The 24,635-nt window shown below is 43.0% G+C and overlaps 2 protein-coding genes across 5 annotated transcripts; one reads left to right on the forward strand and one right to left on the reverse strand.

The window, feature by feature from the left end:
- Positions 1–4,826: 4,826 nt before the first annotated feature.
- Positions 4,827–21,167, reverse strand: umad1 (UBAP1-MVB12-associated (UMA) domain containing 1). 4 transcript variants are annotated; one of them, XM_046361868.1, is made up of 5 exons: positions 21,008–21,167; positions 20,803–20,831; positions 20,606–20,708; positions 11,293–11,372; positions 4,827–6,270 (listed from the first exon to the last, which is right to left on the reverse strand). In XM_046361868.1, the coding sequence occupies exons 3-5, from the start codon at positions 20,688–20,690 to the stop codon at positions 5,968–5,970; spliced, it is 468 nt and encodes a 155-aa protein (XP_046217824.1). In that variant the 5' UTR covers positions 20,691–20,708; positions 20,803–20,831; positions 21,008–21,167; the 3' UTR covers positions 4,827–5,967. The 4 variants fall into 4 exon arrangements, with proteins under 4 accessions (XP_046217824.1, XP_046217821.1, XP_046217823.1 ...); XM_046361865.1 differs by having other exon boundaries at positions 21,003–21,167; XM_046361867.1 differs by lacking the exon at positions 20,803–20,831.
- A 676-nt stretch (positions 21,168–21,843) lies between these two features.
- LOC124043343 (replication protein A 14 kDa subunit-like) lies at positions 21,844–22,803 on the forward strand (the record flags this gene model as incomplete). Its single annotated transcript, XM_046361869.1, has 3 exons — positions 21,844–21,897; positions 22,093–22,204; positions 22,564–22,803. Coding segments are annotated over 3 exons (249 nt in total), but the record flags the coding sequence as incomplete, so codon positions are not given.
- Between the last annotated feature and the right edge of the window lie 1,832 nt (positions 22,804–24,635).

Consider the following 24,635-nt stretch of genomic DNA (forward strand, 5'->3'; position numbering starts at 1 on the left):
CTTTAGCATCTTTTACTTTTGGTTTTGTACAGCAGCTTCAAACAGCTGAAAATACAATATTTTGCAAACTATTCGATTTTTAGCAACCGGGAAATGGCAGAGCCATTTCTGCATATTGCACATTTAAAATGCATTGGACAAGGACTGAAAAAGAAGTAGCGCTGAAGACCGGGTTCAGAATAGGGGGGTGTAAACTTTCCAGATATACCACAATGTAAAATAGTTTGATTTTAACGTGCCATTCAAACTTCTTCACAGGTAGGCTACATTTTCAAAGAAACCACAACTGAATGTTGAGGTTTTCCAGATGTACTATTGCATGTAACATCCTTCATATACTCTTAATATCACTTTGAAGTTGCAGTGTTGGGGAGTAGTTCAACTAGTAATTTACCTACATTTTGAAGTAGCTTGGTGGTCGTTGAACTAAATTCAAATCAAGGTAGTATTTTCATTAGTTAAATACTTTTTTGGCCATGTAGTGATGTAGCTAACTACTAGAACTAAACTCTACTACTCTTTTTGCAAAAACAAAATATGGGTGAAATCAGCATCAGACCTGTCCAATTCTCACTTGAAAAATAGTTTGATTAATAGAACAAATTACATTCTGTTAACATCGGACAACAGAGGGATCTGTTCTTGACATTTTTCAACTATGACATTTCAGATTTACATTTGGATGTAGTGGACTACAATTTCAAAATAACTTTAGTGAAGTAAACTGTATATTTTTTAAGGGTAGCTTTAGTGTAGCTTACTTTCTTCCAGTGTGAAGTAATTGGTAACAATATTTTCAGAGTAGCTTCCCCAACACTGAGTACTTGATATCAGGATAATGTGCAAATACTTGGCTGATGCTCAGGTACTGCCATTATGAAAACAGAAGCAGGTAAGTAGGGCAGATAGAGGATATGTTGTCATTGGGTTAGAGCATGTAAAACATATTCTAACCCAATAAAAACACATTTCCTATGTAGTAGCTACTACTACTAATAAAAATACAGTACTCATGCTTTTACAGTTCAACCACCTTTAGAGAAACCTCAGTTCAATTACAAAATAATAAACAGCAGGACAAGATAATTAAATCATTTTAAAAACAATGTATTGTTAATAGCAAACAAGCACAACCACATAAATGAACCACTTTGTAATTAAACCCCCAAAATACATCCAAGTAAAACAAACAAACTAAAGTTACTCAAAGTTAAATCTCCCCAAAATACAAAAGATAACAAGTATATACACTGATCAAAAAAATAAAGGGAACACTTAAACAACACAATGTAACTCCAAGTCAATCACACTTCTGTGAAATCAAACTGTCCACTTAGGAAGCAACACTGATTGACAATACATTCCACGTGCTGTTGTGCAAATGGAATAGACAACAGGTGGAAATTATAGGCATTTAGCAAGACACCCCCAATAAAGGAGTGGTTCTGCAGGTGGTGACCACAGACCACTTCTCAGTTCCTATGCTTCCTGGCTGATGTTTTGGTCACTTTTGAATGCTGGCGGTGCTTTCACTCTAGTGGTAGCATGAGACGGAGTCTACAACCTACACAAGTGGCTCAGGTAGCGCAGCTCATCCAGGATGGCACATCAATGCGAGATGTGGCAAGAAGGTTTGCTGTGTCTGTCAGTGTAGTGTCCAGAGCATGGAGGCGCTACCAGGAGACAGGCCAGTACATCAGGAGACATGAAGGAGGCCGTAGGAGGGCAACAACCCAGCAGCAGGACCGCTACCTCCGCCTTTGTGAAAGGAGGACCAGGAGGAGCACTGCCAGAGCCCTGCAAAATGACCTCCAGCAGGCCACAACTGCGCATGTGTCTGCTCAAACGGTCAGAAACAGACTCCATGAGGGTGGTAGTATGAGGGCTCGACGTCCACAGATGGGGTTTTGCTAACAGCCCAACACCGTGCAGGACGTTTGGCATTTGCCAGAGAACACCAAGATTGGCAAATTCGCCACTGGCGCCCTGTGCTCTTCACAGATGAAAGCAGGTTCACACTGAGCACATGTGACAGACGTGACAGTCTGGAGACGCCGTGGAGAACGTTCTGCTGCCTGCAACATCCTCCAGCAAGACCGGTTTGGCGGAGTGTCAGTCATGGTGTGGGGTGGCATTTCTTTGGGGGGCCGCACAGCCCTCCATGTGCTCGCCAGAGGTAGCCTGACTGCCATTAGGTAACGAGATGAGATCCTGACCCCTTGTGAGACCATATGCTGGTGCGGTTGGCCCTGGGTTCCTCCTAATGCAAGACAATGCTAGACCTCATGTGGCTGGAGTGTCATCAGTTCCTGCAAGAGGAAGGCAATAATGCTATGGACTGGCCTGCCTGTTCCTCCAGACCTGAATCCAATTGAACACATCTGGGACATCTTGTCTCGCTCCATCCACCAACGCCACGTTGCACCACAGACTGTCCAGGAGTTGGCGGATGCTTTAGTCAAGGTCTGGGAGGAGATCCCTCAGGAGACCATCCACCACCTCATCAGGAGCATGCCCAGGCGTTGTAGGGAGGTCATACAGGCCACACACACTACTGAGCCTCATTTTTACTTGTTTTAAGGACATTATATCAAAGTTAGATCAGCCTGTAGTGTGGTTTTCCACTTTAATTTCGAGTGTGACTCCAAATCCAGACCTCCATGGGTTGATAAATTTGATTTCCATTGATAATTCTTGTGATTTTGTTGTCAGCACATTCAACTATGTAAAAAGTATTTAATAAGAATATTTCATTAATTCAGATCTAGGATGTGTTATTTTAGTGTTCCCTTTATTATTTGAGCAGTGTATTTCCATGCCTGTGAAACAAAATCAACATGCAAGGTTAGGTCAGTGATTGAATGACAAAGAGAGGAAGAGGCCTGGGAAAATCCACAGTGCCGTTTAACATAGACAGACAGAATACACTTGGTTTGCAGCTATGCATAGCAAAGGATTGTCCAGAGAGGGTCAATACCAAACATTTCCTAATGTATACAGTAGAAAGTAACTTTACACAGGCAGCCAAATTCAGATTTTTTTTTGCCCAATTATTGTCAAGAGCTGATCTGATTAGTAAAATCAATTTGAAAAAAAATAATTGAGCTGCTTATACAAACGCAGCATCTGTGGATGATTTCACATGATGTGGAATACCACAACATTGCACTGAAAATACCAGTGCAACTTATGAGCCATCGTTTCAGATTCTTGAGTGGTTGTCTTGTGAGTTAACTACACATAATTACTTAACTTCATAAAATAAACAGTTTATTATGCAACATAATGTGGCTTCTCTTGGCCATTTGTACAGCAGTCCAAAAGTTTTGATTGAGAGTTAACTGAATGTGTAATTGTTCACAAGATCATTTGCTTACCAGTGTGCAATGCAGTATATACAGTGAATTCAGAAAGTATTCAGACCCCTTGACTTTTTCCACCTTTTTTTGTGACCTTATACTAAAATAGATTTTTTTTTATCCTTATCTACACACAACTCACAAAGCAAAAACAGGTGTTTATACATTTTTGCAAAATTCAGACTTTACTCAGCACTTTGTTGAAGAACCTTTGGCAGCGATTACAGCCTCAAGTCTTCTTGGATATGACACTACAAGCTTGGCACACCTGTATTTGGGGTGTTTCTCTCATGCCTCTGCAGATCGCTCTGTCAGGTTGGATGGGGAGCGTCGCTGCACAGCTATTTTCAGGTCTCTCCAGAGATGTTAGATCGGGTTCAAGTCCGGGATCTGGCTGGTCCACTCAAGGACATTTAGAGACTGGTCCCTAAAAGCCACTCCTGCGTTGTCTTGGCTGTGTGATTAGGGTCATTGTCCCGTTGAAAGGTGAACCTTTATCCCAGTCTGAGGTCCTGAGTGCTCTGGAGCAGGTTTTCATCATGGATCTCTCTGTACTTTGCTTCGTTAGTCTTTGCCCCCCGATCCTGACTAGTCTCCCAGTCCCTGCCACAGAAAAACATCCCCACAGCATGATGATGCCACCACCATGCTTCACCGTAGGGATGGTGCCTGGTTTCCTCCAGATGTGACGCTTGGCATTCAGGCCAAAGAGTTCAATCTTAGTTTCATCAGACCAGAGAACCTTGTTTCTCATGGTCTGAGAGTCTTTAGGCAAACTCCACGCAGACTGTCATGTGCCTTTTAATGAGGAGTGGCTTCCATCTGGCCACTACCATAAAGGCCTGAGTGCTGGAGTGCTGCAGAGATGGTTGTCCTTCTGGAAGGTTCACCCATCTTCACAGAGGAACTCTGGAGCTCTGTCAGAGTGACCACCGGGTTCTTGGCCACGTCCCCAACCAAGGCCCTTCTCCCACAATTGCACAGTTTGGCCGGGCAGCCAGCTCTAGGAAGAGTCTTGGTGGTATCAAACTTCTACCATTTAAAAATGATGGAGGCCACTGTGTTCTTGGGGACCTTCAATGCTGCAGAAATTATTTTGTACCCTTCCCTAGATCATTGCCTTGACACAATCCTGCCTCGGAGCTCTATGGACAATGCCTTTGACCTCATGGCTGGGTTTTTGCTCTGACATGAACTGTCAACTGTGGGACCTTATATAGACAGGTGTGTGCCTTTCCAAATCATGTCTAAATCAACTAAATTTACCACAGATGGACTTCAATCAAGTTGTAGAAACATCTAAGGATGATTAATGGAAACAGGATGTACCGGAGCTCAATGTCAAGTCTCATAGCAAAGGGCCTGAATTATGTAAATAAGTATATTTTTTGTAATACATTTGCAAAAATAATCACAAAAAAAAAATGTTTTCAAATTTGTCATTATGGGTTATTGTGTGTAGATTGCTGAGAAAAAAATGTTTTATTTAATCCATTTTAGAATAAGGCTGTAAAATAACAAAATGTGGGGAAAAAATCAAGGACGGCTGAATGCTTTCCGAAGGCACTGTATATTACAGGATACCTTGAAACACTGTCAAATCTGAACTGTGCCATGAGAACTAGAGGAAACCTGGTTCAGAATAAATAACAAATACAATGTTTGGGAGGTTACAACACATGATGACACCATGCTGAAGATGACCAAAAGAGAAGGCCACTCTCCTGAAAATAACTGTTGTAAATTAGGGGGTATATATATTCTTACATTTTAAATACATTATCAAAAAGCTACAAAGTTCCATTGTAGAAATGCTTATGCTACAAAAAATTTTTGGAAATGTCTTGTTAAAGTATTCTTAACGTCATTGGCAAAGGTGAGGACACCAGGGTAAAAACCGTAACCAGATAAAGAAGTCATTTCCTTCCTAAGATTCCATTTGAAATCTGTCTGGTACGTACATTAGTGCAAACCCAAAAGGTCAATCAGTGATTCCTAAACCAACAACAGCAGCAGGTGAATCTAGACCCTGACTCTGTTCTTCAACGCAAGTCTCAGCTATGTTCAAGCATTCCTATCATCAGACATGAAGCTAACGCTCTGACACACACACACACTTAAAACAGTGAACCAGCACTACTATGACATGCATCAGCAAGTGATTAACATGCTTAACTAGTATTCCTAATCTGCAATCTTAAAAAGGTGGAACTCTGTGTACCCATCTACCTACATACTGTGTGTACCTACATCACTGCAGGCAGGAGCAGTTTTGACCCCACCTAATGCTGATCGTCACCAGAACCAAGTTTATTATTAATTATAGTATTGCCATTCTCAGACAGAGCCCCATGGAACTGAAACTAAACCTGAATGGTAACGAGACAAGACAGTCCAAGGTTGTGTTCAGTATAGCACATGTAGCTAAACTCTAAAAACAAAAATGTGCCTTTCTTATTAGGCAAGCCCAGGTTCTTCTGCCCTGTTTCAGTACTTTTTCTTCTGTTTGCTGCCCAATGAACACGACCCAGGGTTGACAAAGGGTTGGTATTGGAGGAGGTTGACAGATCAAAAAGGTCAGAGGTCATACAGTCAGAAAGTAGACAGGTCAATGGTCACAGAGCACAGAGTTCTCCAGGGTGAAGTCGTAAGTGAAGGAGGCCAGGTTGTGGTTGATGTCTCGGGGGGACATCAGCATCTCAGAAAAGAGGAACCCGGGACCCCCTGTCTGCATGGCCAGGACATGGGGGGCCAGGGTGAATGGGACATCTCCTAGTAGCTCTGGGAGAGACGGTGGGGCCTCCCCGATGGGCGCAGGGGGCTTCCACATGGGCCCTGGTGATGGGGCGATCACGGAAGGTGGAGCGGGGGCTGGAGAGTGGTAGGCCTGGGAAAGTGTTGCACTGGAAGACTGGGGAGCAGAGGAGAGAAAATGTCCACCTTCAGGCATTACATTTAGAAAGGTTACACATGACAAGGAACACTAATGTGGCACATTTTTGGCAAACATGAAAACAGATTTTTAAGGGCGGGTAGGTTGCAACTAAAACACTAGTGATCGAATACAAAACAGTGTCATGACACGGTCAAGATGATGTTTCAGAGCTCTGCAAAGTCTTAAGGAAGGAAGCCACAAGGTGTGGCCACACACACGACTCCAGCAACTGTAGGCGACGATGAGTCAGCCTACAGGGAGGAGGTCAGTGAACTGGCAATATGGTGTCGGAACAACAACCTCTCCCTCAACACAAGCAAGACCAAGGAGCTGATTGTGGACTGTAGGAATTGGGGGGGCGAGCACAGCCCCATCGACGGGGCGGCAATAGAGCAGGTAGACAGCTTCAAGTTCCTGTGTCCAAATCACTAAAGACTTAAAAATGGCCCAAAACACACATGCACAGTTGTGAAGAAGGCGCGACAGTGCCTCATTCCCCTCAGGAGGTTGAAAAGGTTTGCCATGGGCCTTCAAATCTTGAAAAGATTTTACAGCTGTACCATTGAGAGCATTTTGACTGGCTGCATCACTGCTTGGTATGGCAATAGCTCCACCCTCGATCGCATGGCACTACAGAGGGTTGTGTGGACAGCCCAGTACATCACTGGGGACGACCTCCCTGCCATCCAGAACCTCAATATCAGTTGGTGAGAAAAGAAGGCCCAGAAAATCATCCAAGACTCCAACCACCCAAGCCATGGTCTTTTTTTCTGCTGCCGCACGGCAAGAAATACCGGTGCATCAAGTCTGACAACAACAGACTCCTGAACAACTTCTATCCCCAAGCAATACGACTGATAAATTGCTAACAAAATACCTACACAGCCCGAGTTTAACGTCTATCTTTATTGACCTATTTCAATATTTGAACTGTCTCTATGCACCCTAGAGGTCGACCGATTAATCGGAATGGCCGATTAATTAGGGCTGATTTCAAGTTTTCATAATAATCTGAAATCGGTATTTTTGGGCGCCAATTTTGTTTTGTTTTACACCTTTATTTAATCTTTATTTAACTAGGCAAGTCAGTTAAGAACACATCCTTATTTTCAATGACGGCCTAGCAACAAGGCAGAATGACATATTTTTACCTTGTCAGCTCGGGGGATCCAATCTTGCAACCTTACAGTTAACTAGTCCAACGCTCTAATCACCTGCCTCACGAGGAGGCTGCCTGTTACACGAATGCAGTAAGCCAAGGTAAGTTGCTAGCTAGCATTAAACTTATCTTATAAAAAACAATCAATCAACGACTGTCGTTGCTCCAATGTGTACTTAACCATAAACATCAATGCCTTTCTTAAAATCAATACACAAGTATATATTTTTATACCTGCTTATTTAGCTAAATAAATCCAGGTTAGCAGGTAATATTAACCAGGTGTGACGACCCTCCCACTCTGTCTGCCGTATTCTCTCTTTGTTCTTGTTTCCTTATTAGGATGCCGGAAACACCTGGACCCTGTGTGTCCCGGGATAAATAGACCTCTTCCACATTCATGGAGGAGACTCTCTCCATGCAGACACCTTTCTAGATTTTGTTGTGCATCTTGGTGGCCTTTTGGTTGTTTGCTTTGGCACCTTTCAACACCCTGCATTATCACATTCATGCATGCAAAACACTCACACTACTGATTACACACACCATTGTATATTGTACTTAGTTACTTATTTAATAAATATATATTTTGTTACTCATCTCCACGTTGTCTCTCTTTTGTTACGGGCTTTGAGCCGGTTCGTGACACAGGTGAAATTGTGTCACTTCTCTTGCGTTCATTGCACGCAGAGTCAGGGTATATGCAACAGTTTGGGCCGCCTGGCTCTTTGCGAACTAATTTGCCAGAATTTTACGTAATTATGACATAACATTGAAGGTTGCGCAATGTAACAGGAACATTTAGACTCATGGATGCCAACCGTTAGATAAAATACGGAACGGAATAAACGTCTTGTTTTCGAGGTGATTGTTTCCAGATTTGACCTAAGGCTCGTATTTGATATTTATAGAGCAGTCTGACTGGGGGGTGGTAGGCAGCAGCAGACTCGTAATAGTCAAAGGTATATGGTTTAGAGAAATAGTCAACGCGTTATAATTCCTGTAATAACTTGCGGCTGAACTTGAAAGGAGTTCCTTCGTTATTTTACTGTTCATGTCTTCCATAGAGAATGTCTTGATCTACTTCAAATAAGGTCTGTGTCTCGTGCAGGCTTAAACCGCCTCGGCGTTTTGACATCCGTGTAAATCTCACTAGGATAAGGTAACCTTTGTCAAAATATTTTCATAAATCTTTGTCCTATGGATATCTACAGTTATAAAATTGGCAAGGTGGTGTAAGGCTACACGAAACACAGACCTTATTTTAAGTGAATCTAAATATCCTATGGAATAAATGAAGGAACCGCTTTTCAGATTTTACTAGGTGTCATGGGGATTATGACTCGCACTTTGGTCGTCAATTCTTAACATGTCCGTTATTAAAATAGGATTTCCTGCATATAGAAATTACAGTTTTTGTTTTCAACATTCATCACAGGTAACTTAAACTCTATTTTTATTCAAACAATTGAGAGTATTTGTCTCCTAAGCAGACTCTTCAGTATCATTGTCACTTCAGAGCTGTGTGTGTGTTTTACAGATGGCAGAGAAAAGCAGAGCACCCGTGTGGGACTATTACATGGAATTGGCACCAGGGAAACCAGGTGTCTTATTTGTGATAAAGATGTAAGCATGGAGTCAGCAACTGCTAAATCAAAAAATACCACCAACCTGTGGAATCACCTTAAGAACACCCATCCAAAAGCCCATACGCATTATATTAAGTTAAAATAAAAGTGTTAATTCAGTATTGTTGCAATTGTCATTATTACAACAAAAAAACAAAAATATATACACACACACACACACACACACACGCAAAAAAAAAAAATATAATAATAAGAAATCAAATCAAAAACATTTCTACAAAAAAATAATAATAAAAAATAAATAAATGTTTTTTTTTTTTAAATTGGTCGATTAATCGGTATCGCCTTTTTTTTTGTCCCCCAATAATCGGTATCAGCGTTGAAAAATCATAAATCGGGCGACCTCTAATGCGCGCACACACACACACACACACACACACACACACACACACACACACGATTTGCTCACTCACACATAATTTGTACATACATTTACTCTATACACACCCGCACACCCACTCACATACAAGCTGCTGCTACTCTGTTTATCTTATATCCTGTTGCCTAGTCACCTTACCCTTTACATATCTACCTCCATCATTTCAGTATTCCTTCACATGTAAATATGGTATTGGAACTGACTAATTCAATATTTTCTGTATATAGTACGCTTAGTTACTTAATTGTGTACACTCACTAATTCTACTAGTGAGTGTACCACAAAACACAAGCAAACACTGAAACTCAACTAGCGTACTAGTGAGTGTACCACAAAACACAAGCAAGCACCACACAAAATGATTTTAGCCTGTGTCTTCCATGATATTATAGGCCTACTGTTTTTACTCTTCAATTGACTTCGTTAATTCAAAAGAATTTGGTGTACACACCAAGTGCAAAGCTGTGCTTTGGGCCTTGTAATTAAGACCGAAAAAAAGCCTAAATGCAGAAAAGATGTTACAGGAAATGGCTTATTCCTGTACAATTAACATAACATTCAGTTGGGACGTAACCACGGAAACATCCTTTAATGAGTCTGAGTGTTTGTGCTCTCAAACACGATGATGACGAGGACTCACCTAGGAGCATGAACAGCAGTGTGCCGTCTTTTCCTCATTTTTTATAACTTCTACCACTTCACATATAAAGTAAGCTTATATTTCTAACCCTTAACCACTATAGCCTAATATAACCTCTGTAAAAACCAATAAAGAACACTGTAGGTAGTGTCCCACCATCTGTCACTCTCTATTTGTCATATATAGCCCACCCTGAAGCAGGACAGGTTTATAGTGTTGTAGGTAGGAGTCTGTACAGTATGAATCAGGACAGGTTTATCGTGTTGTAGGTAGGTGTCTGTACAGTATGATTCAGGACAGGTTTATAGTGTTGTAGGTAGGCGCCTGTACAGTATGAATCAGGACAGGTTTAGTGTTGTAGGTAGGCGTCTGTACAGTATGAATCAGGACAGGTTTATAGTGTTGTAGGTAGGTGTCTGTACAGTATGAATCAGGACAGGTTTATAGTGTTGTAGGTAGGTGTCTGTACTGTATGAAGGTCAAGGGTCTGCAACTTCCTATGTGCACAACATGAAAGGGCAGGGCACGGCACACCGTAGATCTTAATCATTGAACTACGGGAGCCAAGCTGCAGTGCAATGTCACCATTTGACATTCAACACACACACACAGCTTCCATTGACATATTGCCCTTGATTAAACTCATAATGGCCACAGGCAACTTCAAGGACTAGTAGCCCTAACTAGATCATTCGGACAACTAGCAGCAACACAATAGAGCTTTTCTACAGACACCATATGTCCATACTGCAGTCCAGACCCAGTGTAGCGGGCATGGAGCATGCTGAATGGTAGTGGCATTCGTTGGCCCGCAAGCCTCTGTGTGTTTACAGGATCACACCCATGCCACTCAGCATCTGTCACCAACACAGCAGCAGCAGACTGTAGGCAGTATGTATGCAGGCAGGATGAGTTAGGCCAGACAGGGAAGAAGAAAGCAAACTCACAGTGCTTTAAGTCAGTCAGTCTCACTGCTGTCGGTTTAAGTCTACAACAGTTGTGTTTCCTGGTACAGCAAATGCTAGACGGACATCTTGGCAGTTTTGAGTAACGCAACCCATGTTGCGTCCTAAATGACTCTATATGGTGTGCTATTTTCAACCAGATCCCATACGGAGAGTTATACTGTATGTTCTGCATAGCGCCGTCCCCTGGTTATAAAGACAATCACCTTTGATGGTTGCAGAATGACGTTACATGATGGTTTGCTGATGTTTTGGATCTTCTGCCTCTGTTCCTCAACAGTTTCTCCTGGAGAGAAAAAAAAAACAAGAGTCATTGTGTCATTATACACTGTGGGCTTAGGCCTAGATTCTTCATCAACATACCTGTGCATGAGTCCCACTACTAGAACCCTCTCCAAGTCCTACTTTCCTAATGGTCTTCGTAACAGAAGTTATTATTCTGACTGGTGTATTTTTTCCTTCATTGGGACAACCAGGTCAATTGGGTGATTAGATGTAGTTTAACGAGTAGAGTGGCCTTCTGATCACATTAATAGATTACACAGCATTAACACAGCAATACAGTCCCACAGAGCACTACGTGGACCAGAACACACCTGCAGCTCTCTCTGGTCTAGCCTAGCCTGTCCCCAACCCTCTTTCTGGTGTAGCCTAGCCTAGCCTGTCCCCAACCCTCTCTCTGGTGTAGCCTAGCCTATGTCTCCAACCCTCTCTCTGGTGTAGCCTAGCCTATGTCCCCAACCCTCTCTCTGGTGTAGCGTAGCCTATGTCCCCAACCCTCTCTCTGGTGTAGCCTAGCCTATGTCCCCAACCCTCTCTCTGGTGTAGCCTAGCCTATGTCCCCAACCCTCTCTCTGGTGTAGCCTAGCCTATGTCCCCAACTATCTCTCTGGTGTAACCTAGCCTGTCCCCAACCCTCTCTCTGGTGTAGCTTAGCCTGTCCCCAACCCTATCTCTGGTGTAGCATAGCCCCAACCCTCTCTCTGGTGTAGCCTAGCCTATGTCCCCAACCCTCTCTCTGGTGTAGCCTAGCCTATGTCCCCAACCCTCTCTCTGGTGTAGCCTAGCCTATGTCTCCAACCCTCTCTCTGGTGTAGCCTAGCCTATGTCCCCAACCCTCTCTCTGGTGTAGCGTAGCCTATGTCCCCAACCCTCTCTCTGGTGTAGCCTAGCCTATGTCCCCAACCCTCTCTCTGGTGTAGCCTAGCCTATGTCCCCAACCCTCTCTCTGGTGTAGCCTAGCCTATGTCCCCAACTATCTCTCTGGTGTAACCTAGCCTGTCCCCAACCCTCTCTCTGGTGTAGCTTAGCCTGTCCCCAACCCTATCTCTGGTGTAGCATAGCCTATGTCCCCAACCCTCTCTCTGGTGTAGCCTAGCCTATGTCCCCAACCCTCTCTCTGGTGTAACCTAGCCTGTCCCCAACCCTCTCTCTGGTGTAGCTTAGCCTGTCCCCAACCCTCTCTCTGGTGTAGCATAGCCCCAACCCTCTCTCTGGTGTAGCCTAGCCTGTCCCCAACCCTCTCTCTGGTGTAGCCTAGCCTGTCCCCAACCCTCTCTCTGGTGTAACCTAGCCTATGTCCCCAACCCTCTCTCTGGTGTAACCTAGCCTATGTCCCCAACCCTCTCTCTGGTGTAGCCTAGCCTATGTCCCCAACCCTCTCTCTGGTGTAGCCTATGTCCCCAACCCTCTCTCTGGTGTAGCCTAGCCTATGTCCCCAACCCTCTCTCTGGTGTAGCCTAGCCTATGTCCCCAACCCTCTCTCTGGTGTAGCCTAGCCTATGTCCCCAACCCTCTCTCTGGTGTAGCCTAGCCTATGTCCCTAACCCTCTCTCTGGTGTAGCCTAGCCTATGTCCCCAACCCTCTCTCTGGTGTAGCCTAGCCTGTCCCCAACCCTCTCTCTTGTGTAGCCTAGCCTATGTTCCCAACCCCATTCCTATTGCATAATGTCATCTGGGGGACAACTACCAGGCCTTAGTAACTAGACTAATTGACTGCATGTTGTCAATGTCCACAGATAAACACTTTTCAAACTCTCCTCCTTCCCTTTTTCCTCCCCTCTGTAACCATTTCCATCTCCACTCCTACCCCTCTCCTCTGGGAGTAAACTCGCTCTCCAGCATGGAGTCATCCTCCCTGATCTCACCAGTTTCCTTTGATCGGAGCTCAGTGCGTCTCCAGTCCACCAACGTCTCTCTCTATAGAGAGTTAAATTATCTCCATGAGAGGGAATTGAGGCCCAGAGCACCCTGACAAAACAAAGGTTACTCTACTCTGCACAGGAACAATGGGAATTATCGGCTCACTCTAGTCTAGTTGTACAATGTCTCTCAGCTTCACTAACATCAAGCTCAGATTATTTTTATACAAATATTTTGTCTATTGTCTTAATTTATTGTTATGATGGATATTCATATATCCATCCATGTTTGAGGTATAGAAGTATGCAATATAAATGCCATTCATGCCTTGAATTTATAGCTGTGATCTACAGGTACAAAAATATCCCTAGCTCTTCCCTCAATTTCCCGACAAGCCCACATTTCCATCCACATCTGTGAATTAATTATTGGCATGGTAAGCATTGTTCATCTACAAAGCACTCATTATTCCACAACAAGCAGTGCAAGTCCTAAGACAACAAGGGCATCTTAATAATGCCATGTAAAGTAAGCCTAGCCTATATTCACCTCTTTATATGTTGTCAGCATTGTACACACATGGCCTTGTCTCTGGACTCAGTCAGACACAGGCCTCTCTCTCTGGGCATGAGAGTACACATACAGGCAGTTAGGCCCTAACTCCCTATCCGGGAACAGGCCTCTCTCTCTGTCAGTAAAACACAGAGCATGCATCCGTCTGCTCAATAGCGTGCAGGAATTTCTCTCTCCCATTTACTAAATCCTTCAGAAGGAGAGAGGGATAACCAAGCTAAAGTACTGAAATATATATATATATATATATACACACACACAATCTCTGCTTTATGATACAGAGGACAGGTTAGTTCGGTGGTAGTACTTGACTTCATATTATTGTAAGGCTGCATGTCGTTTTCACGTTCAACATCGTGAAAATACCTTCACTTTGTGTGTTTGGATAACTGTCAGCGGAAACTGGACTGGCAAAAAAAACTTTTTTTAAAGGACGTCAAAATGAAAATCTTGTCTAAACAGTGTCAGGGAAGGAGAGAGACATAACGTTCTGGTTTGGATCATGAGCTGATCATCTTAACACAAGCGAAGAGGAATGAAAAGGAGTACAGTTACATTCTGCATCGACCTCTGCTCTGTGCAGTGTGGACCTTGTCAATGACATCACGTTATGTCATGATTCGTGCTGGAGTTGTGTGACCAGCTTAGTGTGGACCTTGTCAATGACATCATGTTATGTCATGATTCATGCTGGAGTTGTGTGACCCGCTTAGAGTGTGGACCTTGACAATGACATCACGTTATGTCATGATTCGTGCTGGAGTTGTGTGACCTGCTTAGAGTGTGGACCTTGACAATGACATCACGTTATGTCATGATTCGTGCTGGAGTTGTGTGACCTGCTTAGAGTGTGGACCTTGTCAATGACATCACGTTATGTCATGATTCATTGTGTGACCTGCTTAGAGTGTGGACCTTGTCAATGACATCACGTTATGTCATGATTCATGCTGGAGTTGTGTGACCTGCTTAGAGTGTGGACCTTGTCACTGACATCACGTTATGTCATGATTCGTGCTAGAGTTGTGTGACCTGCTTAGAGTGTGGACCTTGACAATGACATCACGTTATGTCATGATTCATGCTGGAGTTGTGTGACCTGCTTAGAGTGTGGACCTTGACAATGACATCACGTTATGTCATGATTCGTGCTGGAGTTGTGTGACCTGCTTAGAGTGTGGACCTTGACAATGACATCACGTTATGTCATGATTCGTGCTGGAGTTGTGTGACCTGCTTAGAGTGTGGACCTTGACAATGACATCACGTTATGTCATGATTCGTGCTGGAGTTGTGTGACCTGCTTAGAGTGTGGACCTTGACAATGACATCACGTTATGTCATGATTCGTGCTGGAGTTGTGTGACCTGCTTAGAGTGTGGACCTTGACAATGACATCACGTTATGTCATGATTCGTGCTGGAGTTGTGTGACCTGCTTAGAGTGTGGACCTTGACAATGACATGCAGCTTGTCAGGCTAGCAGGTTTCTTTTAAAACAGCTCTGCCAGTCCAGATAGGATAGAACAAACTAGCTCTACTAATGATAGACACTGTTAGCCTCAGGTTTATTTTCTGGATGGGTTAAGTCACAATCTTCTCTTAAGCGACCAGTGATCAATGACTAAAACACTTATGAACTCACATGCACACCCTTGCATTACTTGTAATGACTTCAGGACTCCCTGGAAAACAGTGGCATTTGCTACTGAGTGCCCTACTATCTGAGAAAAATAAATAAAGACTTTAGACACAAAAACACAACCGCTGAGGACAAAGGTTCAAATGAATGTGGTGTGGGGGTGTAGGCTTATTGAACAAGAAGTTAGTGAAAGAGACAACTTCAACTGTCGTGAGACAGTAGACACTGACAGCCATCCAAATACAAGTAAGGCTATTGTCTGTCTACCGACTGGGCTTAGAGCCTGTGAGAGAGGGAGATTGGCTCCCAGAAAAGGCACAGGCAGCTGCTCATGACTTCAGCAGTCAACCAGGCCCACTCCTCAAGAGTGTCAGCATCAGACAGGGATGTGCAAACACACATCCTGCCTTTGAGGGCCTGAAGGCCCTTGAAATTGGATCGTCACAGAGATGACTATGGAGATAATAAAACAAATCCTTTCTCATCTTATTCCATCTGACAGGACAAAAAAATGTGGTGTTACAGATGAACAGCTTAGACTGGGAAGAGGAATTTGTTGTTATTGTAATAGCTAATTAGCTAATCTTCTGAGGTAAAATGAGATTAAACTCCATGGCCCCTGACAAATGTGAGCCATCCCTCCATCTAGCGTCAGGGGTGGAGTCTGCAGATTTTTTCTCCCTTTTTATGAAATGTTTCAAAATCACACTGTGTGTCTAATAAATCACTGTGTGTTTATTTCATGAAAATATTTTTTTTTTTGTAATTTATTTCCCTGAGCTTCCTTTTGCCATAGAAATGCTCAGTCTGGTCATGTGGGCGTGTTGATACAAATTTGTATACATTTGCATATACAGCCCTGACTGGCAGATAGTCTAAAGTCTACCCCGCTTACCCCTTCAATGTAGGAGGATACAAACGCAAATAAAAGATGACTGGTTATTGGTCTGAATAATCAGATTGCAAAGTCATGCTGTGGGCCAAAACCTAAAGAGGCTGAAAACCCAGGCATAAATATAACAGCTCTTCCACTAAAAGGTGATTATCATAATTTTCACAATTTCAGTGTTAATTCTACTGTACATTGTGTGTGGGGGGGTGGGGGGTCTCTTTTTAATGCACTGCCTGCCTCCTCTCACTCGCCCGCTTTCCCCATGAGGATTTCTCTCTGCCTGAATAACCAAATGTGGATGGAGGTGAGGAGGGCCACAGAGGATCCTGCTGCCAGCCTCCCAATCCCAATGGTTAATCCCAGTAGGCAGGGTTTCTCTCCCACAGCCTCAGCCTGAACCTACCCAACCGGCAGGCTGCTGGCTGGGAAAGTGAAAGGTTAGAGTGGCACATGATATCCACCCCCCTACCATACGGACCCAGACAGATGATATGCCCCCTGCCATACAGACCCAGACAGATGATATGCCCCCTGCCATACAGACCCAGACAGATGATATGCCCCTGCCATACGGACCCAGACAGATGATATGCCCCCTGCCATACGGACCCAGACAGATGATATGCCCCCTGCCATACGGACCCAGACAGATGATATGCCCCCTGCCATACGGACCCAGACAGATGATATGCCCCCTGCCATACGGACCCAGACAGATGATATGCCCCCTGCCATACGGACCCAGACAGATGATATGCCCCCTGCCATACGGACCCAGACAGATGATATGCCCCCTGCCATACAGACCCAGACAGATGATATGCCCCCTGCCATACGGACCCAGACAGATAATATGCCCCCTGCCATACGGACCCAGACAGATGATATGCCCCCTGCCATACGGACCCAGACAGATGATATGCCCCCTGCCATACAGACCCAGACAGATGATATGCCCCCTGCCATACAGACCCAGACAGATGATATGCCCCCTGCCATACAGACCCAGACAGAGCCCCACAGATCAGCTTTGTAAGAACTGCTCCCTTCGGTCTGGAGCCATCAGTATCAGGAAAAAGCATAAAGTGAAAAGAGGCGCCGTGCGAATGGCAAATGTGAATGGCAGATTTCAGGGAAAACACGAAGCTAACCTTCACAGATAATTAAAAAGTAAAAGTTTATACAGTAAAAACTATTTAAAAAGTAATTTTAAAAAATCAACAGAAAATTGTCTATGAATGTTCATTTTCAATGCAGCTGGACAAATTAGCCTAACAGCGGCTTTCAATTAAAGTACAACCACAACTCCCATCAAAATTCATTACACCCAGAGTAAATCTATTAATTCCATTATGATGATTCACCTTTCAAACTCCCTGGTTTCCTCATCAGCCATCTGACTGAGCCCTTCCTTCCTTACAAAAACACACGCACAGTCATTGGCGTCTTTGAACAGAGAACGTGATTAAACAGAGCACAGTCATTGGGTTTACACTAGAATGTCTGTGAGCTCAGTCAGACTCTTTCTACTTTATCTGGGAAGAAACATTGGCTCTGAGACTGGCTCTCTTCTGTCTGCCAAGAGAAACATACAACTCCTGACCATCTGTGTCTGCTGCTCCACCAACAGCCAAAGCTGGGTTAAAGTACTATTTGAAATCACTTTAAATGCGTTTGGCGTTAGCTTTAATCTATCTGGAGTGCCAGATGGGTTGCATTTGCACTTTTGTGACTATTTTATTGGTTCCATTGCACCAGGCAAGCCCAATCAAGCCCAGCTAAAGTATTTGAAATGACTGAGTAGTATTTTAACCCAGGTCCACCAGCAGGGCTCCCAGTCAACGCCGTTTTTTAAAGAGCCAATTATACTGCTCTTTACTGGTAGAGGAAAGAGGGGAAGGGAGCTTCCTGACTTACAATAACATTTTAATTAGAGGTTGATGCATTGGACCTTCAAAATTGGCAGGATTTACCTTCATTTTTCAGTAAAGAATGTAGAAATCCTATATTATGCTAATTTCTTGTTATGCAAAATTACCATGCCCCTGAGCACCAGAAAACTGTTGTGCAATGCCTTACTTTCATTTCAGGTTCATCTCAACCTCAAGGAAGTGTTGAAAGACATTATTCAATGCTGGTGACATACTTAAAACTACACTGAACAAAAACAATAAAAACGCATCATGAAATAATTTAAGGAAATCAGTCAATTTAAATAATCTATGGACTTCACATGCATCCGTTGGTCACAGATACCTAAAGGTAGCGTCATGGATCAGAAAACCAGTCAGTATCTGGTGTGGTCACCATTTTCCTCATGCAGCATGACATCTCTTGATTGTGGCCTGTGGAATGTTGTTCCACTCCTCTTCAATGGCTGTGTGAAGTTACTAGATATTGGCGGGAACTGGAACACGCTGTTGAACACGTCCCAAACATGCTCAATGGGTGACATATGTCTGGTGAGTATACAGGCCATGGAAGAACTGGGACATTTTCAGCTTCCAGAGATTGTGTACAGATCCTTGCAACATTGTGCAGTGTATTATCATGCTGAAACATGAGGTTACGGAGGCGGATGTATTGCATGACAATGGGCCTCAGGATTTCATCACAATATCTCTTTGCATTCAAATTGCCATCGATAAAATGCAATTGTGTTCGTTGTCTGTAGCTTATGCCTGCCCAAACCATAACCAGAAGGTAGCCTAGTGGTTAGGGCTTTGGGCCAGTAACCGAAATGTTGCTGGATCGAATCCCTGAGCTGACAAGGTAAAAATCTGTCATTCTGCCACTGAGCAAGGCAGTTAACTCACTGTTGATGTTGATGAAGGCAGCACCTCTCTGAATCACAGGGGTTGGGTTAAATGCAGAAGACACATTTCAGTTGAAGGCATTCTGTTGTACAACTGACTAGGTATCCCCATTTCCTAACCCCACCATGAGGCACTCTTCAAAGTTGACATCAGCAAATCGCTCGCTCACACAATGCCATCTGCCCAGTACAGTTGAAGCCGGGATTCATCCATGAAGAGCACACTTCGCCAGTGGCCATCGAAGGTGACCATTTTCCCACTGAAGTCAGTTATAATGTTGAACTGCAGTCAAGACAACAAGCAAGATGAGCTTCCCTGAGACTGTTTCAGACAGTTTGTGCAGAAATTCTTCGGTTGTGCAAACCCAGTTTCATCCGCTGTCCAGGTGGCTGGTCTCAGACGATCCCGCAGCTGAAGAAGCTGGATGTGGAGGTCCTGGTCTGGAGTTGTGAAACCAGTTGGACGTACAGCCAAATTCTCTAAAACAACGTTGGAGGTGGCATATGGTAGAGAACTTAAATTATCTGGCAACAGGTCTGGTGGACATTCCTGCAGTCAGCATGCCAATTCTACGCTCCCTCAAAACTTGAGACATCTGTGGCATTGTGTTATGTGACAAAACTGCACATTTTAGAGTGTCCATTTATTGTCCCTACAGGTGCACCTGTGTAATGATCATGCTGTTTAATCTGCTTCTTGACACGCCAGATTATCTTGGCAACAGATAAATCTGCACTAACAGGTATGTTAAAAAAATTGTGCACAAAATAAGATTTGTGTGTGTATGGGATCTTTCTGGGATCTTTTATTTCAGCTCATGAAACATGGGACCAACACTTTACATGTTGCGTTTATATTGTTGTTTAGTGTACGTGGACTGAAACCCTTTTTGAAGCTTAGTGTTACAAAGTAGAGATTCAGGATTTAGTCTTGGTAATAAAAAAGAAGGTTAATTTAAATGTAAAAAAGGAACAAGAAACTCAAAATATATGCCTATGTTCTTGACTAAATGTGTACAGCAATTTGAAACATTTAAAATACAATTTCATAATAAAATAGTACTGGACACAATGACAACATTGTGTGCAACTTTCTGAGACACAACCCCCAAAGCATTGTTCTGGGTGATATCAGTAGATGATCAGGTGAGGCCCAGCCGCCATTTAGAGACCACTCGCAGATTTATAAAACAAGATTTGTACAACCAGAAGAGCATTGTGGAACCCACACATTTCACGGATTAAATGATAATCACAGCATTACTTTGTGTGTGTGTGTTCCACCCAACTTCTTAAATTGTGAGTGTTGGTTTCCAAACTGACCGGAGACTACTGAGCAGTAGGATGGCCTGAAACCTCAAAGTTCTGTTGAGCATCTAGACGTTGAGTGCCTATTGCAGATTTAAATTTCTCACTCTTACAAATTCAGCAAGATGAAGTTTCGTGTGTTTCTCACCGATTATCACGAACCCATCTGTATCCCCCTCTGACGATGACTTCTTTGAAGAGTCTTTATTACGATGTCCGAAAAAACTGAACATACTGACTCCTTACGCTGTCTGCAAAGGCGAGAAAAACAACGAAGACCACATATTGCAACATCATCACGACACTTGGAATGATAAAATGCAGTAAACATTCTGCTGTTGTTACCTTTATGTATGTAGAACATAGGACTATGCCTGAAAGTTGATCATAGATTGTAATATCAGAACTAAATACAATGTGACTTTCAGTTTGATATCAATGTAACTTGCGAAGTATCAAATGTCACGTTTGACCAGCGAACTAACGTTAGCGGCTCTTTCTAACGTCTACTTAGCTCGGTTATCAAACAAATGTAAATGACTTACCTTACCAGTGTTTAGTTTCTTTAAAAAGTTGAGTAAAGTAACATAAAATGTTGCTATTGTTAGATGATCTATGCAATTTCACTTCGATTTCGTGTAGCTAGTTAGACATAGGCCCGTGTGTTGTTGTTTTTGTGTCTTACGTGTTTCCGGTCATTCCTGTCCTATAAATGGTCCGTGTAGAAACAATGTCGAGAATGATCTAATGCTGATCCGTTTCACAATGGTTATACCGCAATATATCGCTTGGATTCGGGTGTTTGGTTATTATACTCAACTTTTAAATGACTGAAGTTTTATTTATAAAAAGTATTCCTTCAGCTGGCATTTCAATATTAATATGAGGGACGATCATTAATACGAGCTTGTATCCTGGGAAAGAATGTAACATAGAACAATGCGGAAACATCGTCATACATGATATTTCCCGCGCTACAACTTGCTTGGCTGATGTACAATCGTTGTGCACAGCAAAATCTTTCGAAATGGCAGTTTTCGAGTCACAAAAAGCCAGGATTAACTCTGATATGCTGTCTCGGTATATCAGCAGGCCGATTTGCTTCTATGGTAATATGCTAGTGTTATTGGTCCACCGTTAGTTCAGCACTATAAAATGGATTTCTAGTTAGTGTTTCACTGTAAAGTCGACTCCTGTTGTATTCGGCGCGTGTGACAAATACAATTTGATTTGGATGGCGGTCTTCTCTTTACGAAAGGTTCGTGGTGGTAACGTTACACCAGACTACACGGGCAGAAATTGCAATGGAATTCGATACTTAGCATTACGAAATCGCAATTCGTTGTTTATTGTCGTCTATGACAGGTCCACCCAACAGGAAACTAATTCAGTCTTTCGGACGGAGACTGGAGTGCTGCATCAGTGGAACTCAACGAGCCCGTAAGTACAGTCACTGCGTTTCTATAACGTTAGTTGCAAGACATAACTAACTAGCTAGCTACAGTAGACTGGTTGAACAGTAAGTAGCAAGGAATTGAGAATACAAATATCTGACAAAGACAACACTCGATGAAAGTGAACATTGTACTTGAGTTTAGTATATTGCCTGATGTAACATTGTTTATTTTTCCCCAGCTTGATGAGGAGCTGAGCGGGGTGATGGAGGTGCTTGGTATGGTGTCCAACAAAGGGATAATAATGGCCTCTGCATACAACATTCTCAGAGAAGACAAAGGCATTCCTTTCAGTAAGTACATAATCTCTCCTGTGGAAAAGGGAATGTGTTCTCAAAGTTAGACTGCTAAATGACATTATACACAGCAGGGTGACTTCCTGCAACAAAGTCAACAAAATATGTTATCTTTCCAATGTGGGCACATCTCAATGGAGAGCACATATTTGGGATAAATAATAATGGTGGTCTTGGCATATTTTAATTATCGCTGATGATGGTGTTTCTAGGATGTCGCCCCACAGTATTTGATGATATTGACCTCTTACAGAGTCTACTTTTAAATGTACCAAAGACGGTGTTCAACTGGTTTGACATCCCTTTATTTTCTTCACATAATGGTTTAACTAATAGCATTTTAATTTTCTTTCCAGACCTGGAGCTGTACAATGAAGTCCTGAAAGTCATCCATGATTTCCACCAGCACTATCCATTTGGAATAGCCACCAGTGGATGAGCACTTTGCACTTATTCATTACTTCCTAAAGATCATTGTCAACATGAAACTCCATTCTCTTGTTTGCCATTTTTTAATATACTTGTATATGAGTGTTAAATGTATATGTACAGTTTCTTCTATTTCTTGATGTAGAAAATAAAAATGAGTGCTTTTATAACGGTCTGTTTAGTCATTACAACAATATTCATTAATAAACCCAAAATAAACAGTGTCTCAATTGGTTTGATATCATCCTCCTTGACTAAACACAAGCTTTATTATCTTAACTCAACCAAGTTACTGCATCGACTGTTTATAATATTGTCGTTAGCGGGTCTACTCCTTAGCTAATTAACTTGAACAGCGAGGGATAGGAGGATTGTCCTAATCAAATTTATTTACATAGCCCTTTGTACATCAGCTAATATCTCAAAGTGCTGTACAGAAACCCAGCCTAAAACCCCAAACAGCAAGCAATGCAGGTGTAGAAGCACGGTGGCTAGAAAACTCCCTAGAAAGGCCAAAACCTAGAGAGGAACCAGGCTATGTGGGGTGGCCAGTCCTCTTCTGGCTGTGCCGGGTGGAGATTATAACAGAACATGGCCAAGATGTTCAAATGTTCATAAATGACCAGCATGGTCCAATAAGGCAGAACAGTTGAAACTGGAGCAGCAACATGGCCAGGTGGACTGGGGACAGCATGGAGTCATGTCAGGTAGTCCTGAGGCATGGTCCTAGGGCTCAGGTCCTCTGAGAGAGAAAGAAAGAGCGAATTAGAGAGCACACTTAAATTCACACAGGACACCGAATAGGACAGAAGTACTCCAGATATAACAAACTGACCCTAGCCCCCCGACACAAACTACTGCAGCATAAATACTGGAGGCTGAGACAGGAGGGGTCAGGAGACACTGGCCCCATCCGAGGACACCCCTGGACAGGGCCAAACAGGAAAGATATAACTGTAAAAGCATTTGGCTAGTCAAATTTTGGGGTGTGGGCTCCCGAGTGGTACAGGGGTCTAAGGCACTGCATCTTAGTGCTAGAGGTGTCACTACTGACCCTGGTTCAATTCCAAGCTGTATCGCAACCGGCCGTGTTTGGTTCACCCATACGGCGGCGTACAATTGGCCCAGCGTTGTCAGGGTTTTGCCACGGGAGGCCGTCAAGAATTTATTCTGAACTGACTTGCCTAGTTAAATAAAAAAATGTATATATATTCCCCTCCCATGTTTTCTGAGCACCTTTTTTTTTTTTGACAAGACTAAAAACACCAGCGAATCTGCAGTCAGTCTACAGTCTACAAATGATTTGTAATTATGTTCCAACCCTCTAACCCTCCACTCAAGAAAAAAATCGGTCTGTGGCTGAATCTAGTTGATCACTGAGCTAGAGGGGTCTGCAATATATACTGTATTTAAAATCTGACTTGAAAATGGCTTTCTGGCATCTTCTACTCTACTGCATGCATGGCTGTGTTGTAACGCCCTCTGTTGATGCAAAGTGTTCAACACAAGCTGCTGTACTGCTGGAACCACACTTCTTACCACCAGGTGGCGAGGTAGGGACTAAATAACCATCAGCAACACTATCACTGTATTACTTAACCCTAAAATAAAAAGTAGTTTCCCCACCCCTAAAAAACAATGTTTTTGCTTTTGTTTCAGTATATCCCATCAATATATTCATGGGTTGACAAGTTTGAGATTGTTCATCACTTTAGATTTGGCAAATGCCATCCAAATATTATGACATCTATGCATGGTTCACATTCTTCACCTGAAATCTGAGATGCACAATTGACTGAATATCACCGGATGTAAAATTCTAATTGTTATTGTAATTTTCTCATCTATAGGACCTGCCCAGGAGCTGTAATGATTGTCTGATAGTGCTAATGTTATATGATATGCTGCTTGCTATATTGTGCTTCTTGATGAGTGAGAGCAGTAGCCTATGGGAGGCAGGTCAGCTGTCATATTGTGGGATGTTCAGACAAACTGTAGT

The sequence above is a fragment of the Oncorhynchus gorbuscha genome, linkage group LG09 (assembly GCF_021184085.1).
Source record: "Oncorhynchus gorbuscha isolate QuinsamMale2020 ecotype Even-year linkage group LG09, OgorEven_v1.0, whole genome shotgun sequence".
Taxonomy (NCBI): Eukaryota; Metazoa; Chordata; class Actinopteri; order Salmoniformes; family Salmonidae; genus Oncorhynchus; species Oncorhynchus gorbuscha.